Source organism: Molothrus ater, chromosome 16 (assembly GCF_012460135.2).
Source record: "Molothrus ater isolate BHLD 08-10-18 breed brown headed cowbird chromosome 16, BPBGC_Mater_1.1, whole genome shotgun sequence".
Lineage (NCBI taxonomy): Eukaryota > Metazoa > Chordata > Aves > Passeriformes > Icteridae > Molothrus > Molothrus ater.
The window spans coordinates 2127568-2141172 of NC_050493.2; the positions used below are offsets into that span (position 1 = coordinate 2127568).

General features: G+C 46.0%; 1 protein-coding gene across 2 annotated transcripts in view; it reads right to left on the bottom strand.

Annotated features, from left to right (window-relative positions):
• EPN2 (epsin 2) overlaps nucleotides 1-13605 on the bottom strand; it is a 44444-nt gene that overhangs the window by 5156 nt on the left and 25683 nt on the right. Inside the window, exons 3-8 of one of the 2 annotated variants that reach the window (XM_036392178.2) lie at nucleotides 9354-9466; nucleotides 7273-7365; nucleotides 6802-6985; nucleotides 3092-3265; nucleotides 1512-1604; nucleotides 452-667 (exon numbers count right to left, since the gene is read on the bottom strand). In XM_036392178.2, coding sequence (XP_036248071.1) covers nucleotides 452-667; nucleotides 1512-1604; nucleotides 3092-3265; nucleotides 6802-6985; nucleotides 7273-7365; nucleotides 9354-9466 — 873 coding nt within the window. The remainder of the gene's footprint in view (nucleotides 1-451; nucleotides 668-1511; nucleotides 1605-3091; nucleotides 3266-6801; nucleotides 6986-7272; nucleotides 7366-9353; nucleotides 9467-13605) is intronic. The other variant, XM_036392179.2, reaches the window with a different exon arrangement.

Here is a 13605-nt window from a genome sequence, read left to right on the forward strand (position 1 = left end):
CTCAGTGAGTAATTCAGTCAGAGATCTCCTGTGCCTGCTGCAGCTCCAGGAAAAGGGCAATTCCAACCTTCTTCCACAGGAACCTCCTACCTGTTACCTTCCCAAGGCAATCTTACCTGTTTTGACAAAATCCAGCTGAAGTTCAGCCATTTTTAACAACCCCAAACTTTCTAACACAGATAATTCTGAGTGAGCAGAACTGCTGGAATGAAGCTCAGCTGCAGACCAAGAGCAGAGGCTCTGTGTTTTCAGGGACTGTCACTGTGCTGGGTGAGCCCAGGATGCCTCTCTGAAACCCTCCTGCTCTTGCTCATGATCTGTTGGCTCAAGTATCCAACAAAACCAAGCCCAAACCAGCCATCTTTAACCCCACCAGCACCGAGCTGGGCAGAATTCCCCTGCAGGAAGGGAAAGCTCCAACAGAAAAGTGAAGGATTGTGCAGAAACCAACCTGGTGCCAAGAATGGGTTCAGAGAAGTAACAGGTTGTGGTGGCTTGGACACCAGGGAGTCCAGGTTCACCAGGGCAGCGTTGGGGCCCAGGAAGGACTCCGGGGTTTTCCGGGCCGTGCTCTGCTTGCCTGATGTCCCACTCGAGTGCTGGGACTCAAAGAGATCAGGACTCGTGGTGCCACTGTGCTGAGAGGGCAGAGTGGAACCTGATTCAGCTGCAACAACACAAAGGGACAAACAGAACTCCTGGTTAATGCCCAGAGCCCAGGCAGAGAGCAGGCTGAAGGGTGTGGGAGCAGAGATGCTTTATGCTAAGTTAGTGTTAGTCAGGGCTCAGTGTTTCAGGCTGTTACACCCTTTCAGCATGCAAGCAGCTCAATGTCCTTTAGCAGAGCATGAAGAAGCTACAGTCAGAGTTGCAGCGCTCTACTGCTGGAATTCCCACAGCTTTGCTGCTCCAGGTGGGACTCACAGGCTCCAAGGAACAGATACTCCAAAGCCTTGGCTCGTGCCCTGGCCCTACACCACTGCTGTGCCCTTCCTAGCTGGATTCCACCCAGGGCTGGCTCCTCAAAAAGCCCAGCTGTGCTTCAGGCAGAACCATCCTGAGAGCAATGCTACCACAGCACTGACAGGGTCTGGCAGTGTTGATTTACTGACCATTGACCAGAGGCAAAATAAATCAGAGTATTCAGAGAAGGTATTTTCTCATCTTCCTGCTGGAATTTACACATTTGAGAGATTCAGTCAGCATGGTTCTGGTTGAGTCTCTGAGCATAAGCCCTGCTCCAAACACGTTGGACACTGGAAATTAGGAAGTCCAACAAATTTCTGGGTCAATGCAGCAAAAGGTCACACGGTGCAATTCCATGGAGTACAAAAGGCCCATTCCCCACGAGTTCATGCACAGGCCAAAATGGGAACAAGGAGCTTTTACTGCTGCATCATCACTTCCTTTGTGGAAACTGATTTTTTTTGTTCAATAAAATTTAAGAACAGAGACATTTGTTGCCGTGACTGTCACCCAACCTGTCCACATGCTAAGAATTTGATTCGTACCTGGCTTTTTGGAAGTTCGAAGTGTGTCAAATTCAGAAAAATCATCTTTAACTGTACCATTCAAATTACTGAAGAGGTCAAAAGATGTACTTCCTGTTCAAAACAACAAGACAGCCCTGTCATTAACACATCTTCAGTTGCATCACACAGCTGATCCTCCTGGAAGCAATTCCTGACCCGTTCCTGTCACCAAGAAGCCACCACAGGTTCCAGGGCAGCAGCTGGGAGTGCTCCTACTCTGAGCTGGGAGAAGCAGAATGTCACAGAACTGTCCTTTCTGACAGCATGGAACAACTAAATCAGAGCAGTTTGCTTTTGGATCAGTGTAGGGCACACCTGAGCACGCTGGGGTTTGGTTGATTGAGTGTCTGCATTAGAGACAAGCAGATCTTGCTGTGGAAGGAGAGAACAGAAATGGATTTACAGCCTCAACTATCAAGTGTTAATCAGCCCTCAAGGAAAACACCACCAGTGATGATTTCATTTGTGCTTCCCAAGTGGAAAGGAGGAGGAATGCCAGAGCAGAGGTCGTGGAGGTGGCAAAGCCCCGTTAGCTGAAGCACCAGCACTCACCCAGAGCTTGCAATCAATGAAACATCACCACAGCCAAATGTGGACACACTCTTACCTCAGACTGGGAGGCACAGAAACAACACCTAAATGATCAGCAATCACACTCCTGAACAGCTTTAAGGTTTGTGTGGGTATTTTTAATTAGCTGAAATGTTTTCTTAGTTTATTTTTAACCTTCAGGACATTTCAAGCAAGAAGAGCACAAGATGACAAAACCCAAGAGAAGGTGAAAATTGAACATAAAAACAATATTTATCAAGAACAAAGAGCCACCATAGCTAAAGGCTCATTTCACAATGCTCCAGTTATTGCCCTTTGCCCAGGAAAAGCTGCTTAGAGAAGTTTTTGCAGCACTCAGATCCCTTTGTCTGTTGTATTCTGGGATGAATGATGAGCAGAAAATGCATTTTGGATGCTTTTAGCCACGGTGCCAATATGAAAATGCCAGGTATTAACACTCATCAAGGTTGTATTAGTTACAGAGCATGAAAAGACAATTACAGCAGCACCTTCTACATCTTTACCAGGGCTCAGGGAGGGTTTCACACCCTCAGTCTGAAGGAACAAACCTTCATTTGCACCTCTAAAAGTCTCCTCCGAGCTGCTCAACCTGTCAATCTACATCTGCAGAGACATCCATCTGCAGAGCTATTCATCATGAGGAAAGGTGAAATTAGAGTATCATTCATTGCCAGAAATTAAGTCCTTGCCTAATTAAAGATAAAACCCAAGAGCAGCAGCAGTCCCAAGTGCTCAGCAGGCAGCCACAAATACCAGGAGGAGACATAGAAGGGACAGAGCAGGAAGCAGCACCTCGAATTCAGAGCTGTAAGTCTGAATAATTACATTCAAATTTCTTTTTCCTGCTGGTTATTCCAAGTCCCTTTTATTTTGAAGACCAATTCTGCCAATTGTCCAGCTTCTTTGAACCACACAATGCAAGAAAACCATTTGGACTTCTCCTCATTACTCAAATAAGATGCATATGGGATGAGAATATTGCTCACCAGAAGTAGAGAGAGGTTTGTTTGCAGGTGCTGATCCCCAAGGATCCACAGAAGATTTTGCTGCAGTAGAAGATGGCTGAGCAGGAGCCCAAGGGTCCACATTTTTGGCCAGAGGCTGAGCTGTGGATCCTGCTGGTGCTGCCCAGGGGTCAACAGAAGCAGCTGGTTTGGCACCTGCAAGAAGAATCAGCAGGAAGAGAAGTCAGTGCTGCTTCTCTGGAAAGCTTTCCTTGGAGTCTGACCCCATCCAGGAGCCTTTCCTTGGAGTCTGACCCCATCCAGGAGCCTTTCCTTGGACACTGACCCCATCCAGGAGCCTTTCCTTGGACACTGACCCCATCCAGGAGCCTTTCCTTGGTGATTGACCCCATCCAGGAGCCTTTCCTTGGACACTGACCCCATCCAGGAGCCTTTCCTTGGACACTGACCCCATCCAGGAGCCTTTCCTTGGTGATTGACCCCATCCAGGAGCCTTTCCTTGGACACTGACCCCATCCAGGAGCCTTTCCTTGGAGTCTGACCCCATCCAGGAGCCTTTCCTTGGTGATTGACCCCATCCAGGAGCCTTTCCTTGGTGATTGACCCCATCCAGGAGCCTTTCCTTGGACACTGACCCCATCCAGGAGCCTTTCCTTGGACACTGACCCCATCCAGGAGCCTTTCCTTGGACACTGACCCCATCCAGGAGCCTTTCCTTGGAGTCTGACCCCATCCAGGAGCCTTTCCTTGGAGTCTGACCCCATCCAGGAGCCTTTCCTTGGACACTGACCCCATCCAGGAGCCTTTCCTTGGGCACTGACCCCATCCAGGAGCCTTTCCTTGGAGTCTGACCCCATCCAAGAGCCTTTCCTTGGTGATTGACCCCATCCAGGAGCCTTTCCTTGGACACTGACCCCTCCCAGGAGCCTTTCCTTGGACACTGACCCCTCCCAGGAGCCTTTCCTTGGACACTGACCCCATCCAGGAGCCTTTCCTTGGATTTCCTTGGAGTCTGACCCCATCCAGGAGCCTTTCCTTGGAGTCTGACCCCATCCAGGAGCCTTTCCTTGGATACTGACCCCTCCCAGGAGCCTTTCCTTGGACACTGACCCCATCCAGGAGCCTTTCCTTGGGCACTGACCCCATCCAGGAGCCTTTCCTTGGACACTGACCCCATCCAGGAGCCTTTCCTTGGGCACTGACCCCTCCCAGGAGCCTTTCCTTGGACACTGACCCCATCCAGGAGCCTTTCCTTGGACACTGACCCCTCCCAGGAGCCTTTCCTCCTCCCAATTAACACTGAGCATTAATGGGAGCAGCAGCTCAGCACCAGCCACTCCCAGCATTTGTCACACTCTGACCAACAACAGCACCAGGAAATTCCTGGCAAGGCAGAGGAATAAACAATTCCCCTCTCTGGATACAAATACCTGCAGTTCCAGCAAGAAAATAAACTTGCCTTTGTTGCTGACATTGCCACCACAAGTGACAATCCCTGCCTGGAGGTGACCTAAATCACAGGGTCTATTTATGAACTCAGGGGAAAGTGAATTTATAAAAATCCCAAAGGTAAAAGGTGTGAGATACACAACATTAACCCTTGGACAAAGGAAGCTGTAAGATTCAGAGGGAATGTTTTCCAACTCTTTTAAACCCACTGCTATTTTATAAAAATATAATCAGCTCCCCTGAGCCAGCTGTGCTTTTTTATTCCCATTTCTAAGCACTCCTGACACACATCTAAGCTGCCCACTGATACCCCTTTATTATTTTTAACCCAATGCCTGTGTGCTCAGGGTTCTCATTTCTACTGGAACATGCTGACAACTCTTCATCCCTACAAATTCAATCACCAAAGGTTTGATTCCCAAATGAGGATTTTATAACCCAAGAGAGCAGGACAGAATCACCCACATGCAACAACTCTGACCTTCAATATCCTGCAGATTTCAAATTACAACTGAAAATTATTTTAGCTTTTAAAACTCCATTATTCAACCCCCCCCCGGCATCCCAATATTCCTGTAAATCAGGAATGCTGTGCCACACAGTGGCACAAATTCCAGCTGGAATTTTGGGTTTTGTTTCATCAGCAGGCACGTGGTCACTACAGCTCCAGAGCAGGAAATGCCAAAACTCTCCAAGGAAGGCCCATTATTCTCACAGCAATACTCCCATTTCCTTTACTGTCCCCAGTGCTGAGGCAGGAGCAGTGCCACACTAATGACAGCATTTCCCAAAATGTCCTTTCTTCCCTAAAAGGAGCACTCAAAACGAGAATGCTCGGGAAAATCCCTTCCTGGAGCTTCCATCAGCTCCACTGGAACACCACAGCACTGGCAGGAGTTGGGAAATGCAGATTCCTGAGTCATTTTTTTACCAGCAAATTCATGAACTGGCATCTTGGAGACTATTCCTGGGAGAATCCAGCGGGCTGGAAGCAGGGATTGTGCTGTGGTGAAAGAAAGCTGGGAAGCACTGAGGAGATGCTACAGCTGGAACTGGTACAAGGAAAATCCTGTCACAGGGTGACACATCAGGTGGAGATTTGAGGAAAGGGGATTTTGGCTGCTTTAAGCCATGGAAAAATAAACGGGGTGGCCTCAGGGCCCAAAATCTGGGCTTTTTCTCAGTTCCTATCACCAAAAAAAGCAGGTGACTCTTGGAATGATGACCTGGCAGTTGGCCCAGGAGCTTTGTAGGTGCCTTTCATGCCATCATGAGCAGGGAAAAGTCCCCAAACAAGGCATTTTATCATTAAACTTCCAATTTTTCATCAGGAATCTGATGGTGGTGTGTGGATTGCAAACAGCTTGGAAGCATTTTGGAGCACAGGTTGTAGAATCACCAGCCCGAAACAGAACTGACAGAACAAAGGTGTCAATCTTCATGGAAATCTTCATCAAGATTTGCACAGAAACTCCCTGCCCTTTAAAAAAGTCAAAAATTCCAACCAAAAAATAGATCCACCTCCAGTTCCAAGTGTTACACTGTGAGAAACCAGCCACTTTCTTATCCAAGGAGTAACTCCTTGGCAGGCTGTGGCTGACCCAGACATCAGCCCACCACACAGGCAGCAACACACACACAAAAAACCAAAATACCACACAAAAATTTGGCTTAGCTGCTCTTTAAAATGTGAAACACTGCACCTTTCCCTTCAGATATATTCCATGGATTTAGCATTGGAATCCTATGGAACACTCAGTATTTTAAATGGCAACCTGAATTTTTTTGTCTGCTATAAAAATCTTCATTTAAGTAATTTAATCCTTTTGGTTCTGACCATACACAAATGCATTATAATTCTCTAGGAGCAACTAAAGACATGATAATTCACACTGATGGCCTTCCTAAGCTCAGCACCCTGCCTAATATCAGATTAAATTCTGGGAACAGTCTAAACCCATGGCACTGACACAGCCAGCAGTGAGACACCAGCTGGACAAGTTGGTTTTGCTGTAAAGACAACAGAAGTGCCACTCTCTTCTTCCTTAGAAGAAACTCAGCTGCTTAAAAAACCACACAGAAACTCAGCTGCTTAAAAAAAAAAAAAAAAAGCAACTGCCATTGGTGTTTTGATGCTCCTCATTCCACTGCTTGGAAATGAGGAATTTAGTGAAATGAATGAAAATGGACTCGTACACGAGTGCGACACTGAGGAACTTTGAAGTGCAAGGTTAAAAAGCAAAACCCTTGAAATCCCAGTGCTCCTGGCAGTTTGCTCTTACCAAATGATTGCCAGGGGTCGGAGGCAGGGGCTGCAGCTGTGGATCCTCCCCAGGGATCCGTTTGGTTGGCAGCAGCAGCAGCAGCAGCAGCAGCAGCAGCAGCAGGAGGTCCCCAGGGCTCGCTTTTGGCCGGGGCCGGTGCCGAGGAGGGCAGGGCATCCATCAGGTCCAACAGGGTGGTGTGCTGAGGGCAGGAAGAAGCTGAGCTTTACTCAAGAGCCTTGCCAGGCTGAGGTACAAACCCACGAGAGTGAAGAAGCAATTATTATTATTATTATCATTATTATTATTATTTTTCCTTTTACACGCCTGCATTGACTAGCTCCAAATTTAACCCACAAGGAAGAAGCTTTAAGCTACACAACAAAGCAAACCCAAAAGCACAAAAGAGCTCGGTATTAAGCTAAATTTGTGTTACTGTAATTCAGCTTTTGGCAGCATAACCGGGAATTTCTTAGGCCAAGGCACTACCTCCTTCTTTTTGGGAATTTTAATTGTGTCTCTGCGACTCTCCTCCAGAGCCATCTGTAATCTCAGATCGTCCCCGCGTCTGAGGCGCTCCTCCTGCAAAGGAAACCAACACTGGTGACACCGAGCACGAGCCTGCTCTGAGCTGCTGCTGCTCCCTGCAGGGCTCCAGCCCTGCCCCTGTGCTCCACAGGCTCCATTTCCACACAGCACACACCAGGCACAGGAGCTCTCCTGGGGTTCGTGCCTCGGGAGCACCCCGACCCTGCTGTGGTCATTGCTGGTTGGGATTTACCCTGGTGTTGTTTTATTCTTTCCAAAATTCTGTTAGAAACACCACAGAACTTCAAGTGAACAAGCCATTTTTAAATTTACCCCGGTGTTGCTCCATTCTTTCTAAAATTCTGTTAGAAACACCACAGACCTTCAAGTGAACAAGCCATTTTTAAATTTACCCTGGTGTTGCTCCATTCTTTCCAAAATTCTGTTAGAAACACCACAGAACTTGAAGTGAATAAGCCATTTTTAAATTGGCATCATGGTTTTTCAGCATTCAGATCACCACTGAGGGTTGCAGGGAGCCAAACTGGAATTTCCCCTGCCTTTGTTCACTTCCCTCCACGCTGGTGCGAGATGCACCGAGGGAATTGAGTCTTGCCAAGTGCAGGTGTAATTTGAAGGTTTAAACATCTGTAACTACAATGTTTATGCCACACTCAACTCCTTTAAATATCTCTGCTTGCATCATGTCTCTCAGAAGTTGACTAATCCCCCAGCTTGTCATTTCTGAAGCTACTTCAAATGCTTAGGAGCTGATTTATATTTTAGTTCCCTTTATTGCTCAATAATGACAAAGTTTACTGGGTTACAGTTTCCCTTTCCGAGCATTCATGCTTAACATACAGCTGTAAACTAAATTGTTACAGGAATCCTCTAAAATATTCCAGGCACTCAGCATGGCTGACTTGAATTTTCACTCAGAGCTGAGATTTGTCTTTGTTATGTATTAAAATGCAGTCATTTTATCCAAATTTACTCCAAATTCAGAATGAAGCTGCTAAGAATTAGCACAGTAACATAACTCAGGTGACAGATCAGGAGTCAATTTCCTTAATCCATTTTTTTTTAATATATTCTGGTACTTTGTGTCAGGTCACCCTCCTGTTCCAGAAACTCCCACCAAACGAACAGGCTGTTCCAAATTCCACTGGAATCAGAATTCACTGACATTAATGAAGATTTCAGGACCAGTCATGCTTTCAGCTCTTCCTAACTGAAAACATCTTCAGTAATGTGATGATTAACATCCTCCCACACAAAGTCTTCTCTCAAAGTGACTGTCATCTTCCACTAGTCTCAACAGCTCGGAGGCTGAAGTTACTTTAAAAAGAGATTTGAAGAATAATAATAATAAAAAAGAAACCAACCCACACACAGGATTCTACCTGGAGCAAAGCCAAGCTGCCATAAATAAAATAAAATAAGATAAAATAAATGAAATAAGATAAAGTAAAATAGGAATGGAATGGAATGGAATGGAATGGAATGGAATGGAATGGAATGGAATGGAATGGAATGGAATGGAATGGAATGGAATGGAATGGAATGGAATGGAAAGGAAAGGGGGAAGGGGGAAGGGAAGGGAAAGGGGGAAGGGAAAGGAAAGGGGAAAGAGAAAGGAAGGGGAAAGGGGAAAGGGAAAGGAAGGGGAAAGGGAAAGGAAGGGGAAAGGGGAAAAGAAGATAATAAAATAAAATAAAATAAAATATAAAAATAAGAGAAAGTAAAATAAAACTAAATAAAAATAAAAATAAAATAAAACAAGATTAAACAAAATAAATAAAATAAAAAATAAAAATAAAATAAAAAACGAGATAAAATAAAATAAAAAATAAAATTAAATTAAATTCAAATTAAAAGAAAATAAGATAAAATAAACAAAACAAAATTTAAAAAATAAAATAAAATAAAATTTAAAATAAAATAAAATAAAATAAAAATAAGATAAAATCAACCAACCAAACCAGGCTGCACTGTGAACTCTCCAAGCAGGGACACTTTGGAAAACCTACACGGGCACCGACCTGCTCCGCCACCTCCCGGCTCATGGCCAGCGCCAGCTGCAGCTGCAGCTCCTCCTCGCCGCTGGTCTGGGGCCGCGCCTGCTCCAGCTCCGAGGACACCCGCGGGGACGTCGCTGTAGGGACACAAAAGCCAAAACCCGGCACGTTCAGCACAGCGAACTGCAGGAGATGGGGCACAGATTCAGCACAGCAAAGTGCAGGAGATGGGGCACAGATTCAGCACAGCAAAGTGCAGGAGATGGGGCACAGATTCAGCAGAGCAAAGTGCAGGAGATGGGGCACAGGACCCTGCAGGAGATGGGACACAGGACCCTGCAGGAGATGGGGCACAAATTCAGCACAGCAAAGTGCAGGAGATGGGGCACAGATTCAGCCCAGCACCCTGCAGGAGATGGGGCTCAGCACATTCAGCCCAGCACCCTGCAGGAGACGGGGGCACAGCACATTCAGCACAGGACCCTGCAGGAGATGGGGGCACGGATTCAGCCCAGCACCCTGCAGGAGATGGGGCACAGATTCAGCCCAGCACCCTACAGGAGATGGGGGCACAGATTCAGCCCAGCACCCCACAGGAGACAGGGGCACAGCACCCTGCAGGAGATGGGGGCACAGATTCAGCCCAGCACCCTACAGGAGATGGGGCACAGATTCAGCCCAGCACCCTGCAGGAGATGGGGCTCAGCACATTCAGCCCAGCACCCTGCAGGAGACGGGGGCAGGCTCAGCTCCTGCACCCCGTGTTTGGTGTCAGAGCTCCCCCAGGGTGAAGAGGTGAGGGGATCATTTAGCTCTTCATGGCAGTTCAGTTGCTTTAAGGGAAAAATATTCCTGGAAAATCAAAGTTTTTTTTATAAGAAGTACCCCCAGCTGATGCTGGAGTGTATCAGAGCTCTTGACTTAAAAATTCATTGTTGAAGGAAACATTTGTGAGTATTTCTTCCATCTTCCAGTGTCAGTAAGGATCTTCTGGGAATGGGCCAATATCAGGGTAAAACTGGATACCACCCACTTTTCTGTAAAATAATACAGTCTTAATGGGAAGATAAAGAACTATTCTTAACTGCTGAGCAGGCTTGGGGATAAACAAACCAGCTATTCAGACTCCAAATTTAAACAAATACAGGCTCATTCTCTGCTAAAGAAGAGTTTGGGAAGTGGGTAGGGGGTGTTGGTTGGTTTCTGGGGTTGGTTGGGGTTTTTTGGGGGTATCTCCTCCTCCTCTTCAAGGAACAGCCAACCTTGACAGCTAAAAGATGCAATTTCTCAACACACAAACCATCTTTTAGTGCTGTTTTCACTCCAGGAGCATGTGAAATTCCCATCCTACACCACTAGCAGGTTTAGCACTGTATAGTAATTGAACAATTTTGTGCTCACTCTCTCTCAGACAATTCTTCAGCATCCAAATCATTCATGCAGAAATTCTACCTCGCTTTGGCAAGGAAGTTTGTATTTAGTGGCTGGACTGATGATTAGTTTGGCAAAATATATATTGACATTTAATACATTTAATTGAATGTTTCAAACTAGTGTGTCAAGCTCCAAGAAATCAAGTTTCTTCCTACCAGGTCAGCTGGGCATGTGAAAATGAGATTGCCAAATTTGGTTTGAAAACCACTTTTTCATCACTACTTTAATTCTCCAAACATTTCCCAGTCTTGTCTCTCCCTCCTGAAGTTTCAGGCCAAAATGACACCACAAAACAAGTGGAACTTTCTCATCCAGCAGGCCAGAAGGAAGAGGACTCTCCATAAACAAGGAATGACCTTTCCTCCTTCCCACCACACCCCGAGGTGCCCTCCCACCCCATCTGCTTCTACAGACATAAACTAATTTATCACCCACAAGGATTCTTCCACCCTGTGCTGATCCTGAAGCTCTCAAGCCAACCTTACCTCAATTAAGATGCTCCTCATAGCTCAATTCTATTACTCTTTCACACTTTTTCATATAAAATAATTAAATTTAGCCTGGTTGATGAGTACTTACTGCTCCAACAGTCACTGCCAGGCTCTCCAATATATTACATTAAAAATATGATGATTAAAGCATGTGATAATTCCCAGCCACTCACCTAATACAGGTGATAAATTAGCACTAATTCTAATCATTCTAATCCAAAATGGATGATTTTAAACCAGGATGGAGGTGGAAACGCTTCCCTTTGGAAACAGAGAATGATTTCTATTTATCTTTGCCAGAAGAAGATGGAGCAGCTTATGGTTGTTAAATACCTCAGAGAGAGAGAAAAACTATTTCAGATAAAGGGGCAAGAATTCATGGTATAAACTGGCCATGAATGGATGTGAGATGCAGATGGAGAAGAGCAGTTCTGCAGCAGGGATTAGAGAAGGAAAGAGTCCTAACTGGTTTAAAAACAGAGCCTGGGACACATGGGACAGCAGCAGAGGCACCTGAGAACAGATGGCACCTGGAGCAGGAGCAGGAGGAACCTTCTGCTCTGCTGGGCCTGAACTGTGGGGGGGAAATGGGATTTCCTGCATTTCCTGCATCCCAGCTTTTCCAGCTCTGCTCACATCCCTGCATTCCACAGCGACCAAGGGCCTGATGGCAGAGTGGCATTAAAATGAAAATGATGCAAAGTGGGTTCGATGCCATTGCTCTTCCTCCCATTTCCACACAAAGGATTGCTGACCTCACTGCCCAGTGATTCCTGCCTGGAAAAGCTGATCAAAGCAGGGATTGCATCCCACTCCAAGCCTTTCCCTGGCTCTGCACTCCCAGCCAGGCATGGGAAGGGCTGGCTTGGCTTTGGCAGGGGGGTCCATGAGCTCCCAGAGATCCCAAGAATGGCAGTTCTGGGACTCCCACATGGACACCAGGGACTCACACACACACAGGTCATTCCTTCCCATTTCTGGGCTTTCCAGCAATTCATTCTACTCGCTATCATTAACTCTGAAAGGCATTTCCAGCTCCTTTTTACTTAAAATAAAAGGGGAAAATGTCTATTTGAAGTTCTTCCTCGGGCCTCAATTAAAAAAACAAACTATAGGAATGCTGCTGTTTTCCATGTAAGCCTCTGCAGTGTTATAAAATCATCCACATTAAAGAGCTGCCAGCACTTTTCTTTTCTTTTCTTTTTTTTTTTGAAAAGGATTAATTCAAAACACCATTCTTGGGAGTAAGCTGACAAGTTTTCCCTAAGATTCCTGTCCATATGGGCCTCATGCTGCTGTAAGGTCAGAATCCCCAGGATCCAGCAGGAAGGTGACAGCCTCAGGAGCAGGATGGTGGCACACAAAGCATCCCTTATCCCCAGCACATGACAGCTAACTCAGATGTTTATGGAAGATGGGACTCAACAGATCAATTCTGAAACCCTGCTAAACCCTGCTTTGCTGGGAATTTGGGGATCCCAGTCCCACCAGGAGCAAATCTGGGGGATCTGGTCCTGCAGGGAGCACAGGGCTGGCTGCTCAAGGAAATCATCTGGAGGCTCAGTTAATCACTAAAGCAGGATTCTGCTGCACCATCTGTGCCTGGCCAGGCTGGGACAGCTCCCAGACACAGCTATTGATAATTTCCTATATTTTGGCTCTATTAAAAGGCCTCTGTAGCTGGTTATAGATCTGGCTGAGTTAAAGTGAAATACAGGACACAGAGAGCAGAGCCTGAATTAATAATCAAAATCAGACTGTATTTTCATTCAGAATCCTGTGCTTGGGCTTTGGGGCTGTTTTTGTTATTTCTGGGTTTTTTCTTTAGTGTCAGGCTAGACCAGAATTCAGCTCTCAGAATGAAAAGCTGCTTCCTCACACACTCACTGAACCTACAAAAGTGGGCAAAACCCAACAGTGACTTGAAAAACTGAAATAATATCAAGGTAAGAACTCAGAAATCAACAGCAATTCACTTGGGAAGCAGGCAGAGATCCCATCTGTCAGTGTGCCAGTGAACAACCACCCCAATAAAATGGGATAATTTAAAAAAGGCAAATGATGGAAAGGCAAGTACAAGCTGTTTAATCTAGAAGGAATTGTGTAATCCACCTTTCCCTTGGGAATGAAGGAATCTTTCAGGTACAAGAAGAGAGTTGGTAACACTGATGAGTGTGACAAGGTGGAGCTGCTCAGCCCTCCTGCAGGATTCTGATTGCACTGAGCAGACTGAGAGCTGCTGAAATTCCTTTAACACTCAACAAATCCTTCAGGTCTGTTCTGTTGGGAGCATTTTCCTCTCAGGTGATGCCAAGCCCCGTGTGAATGGACACAGTTGGATAATTCAGTGT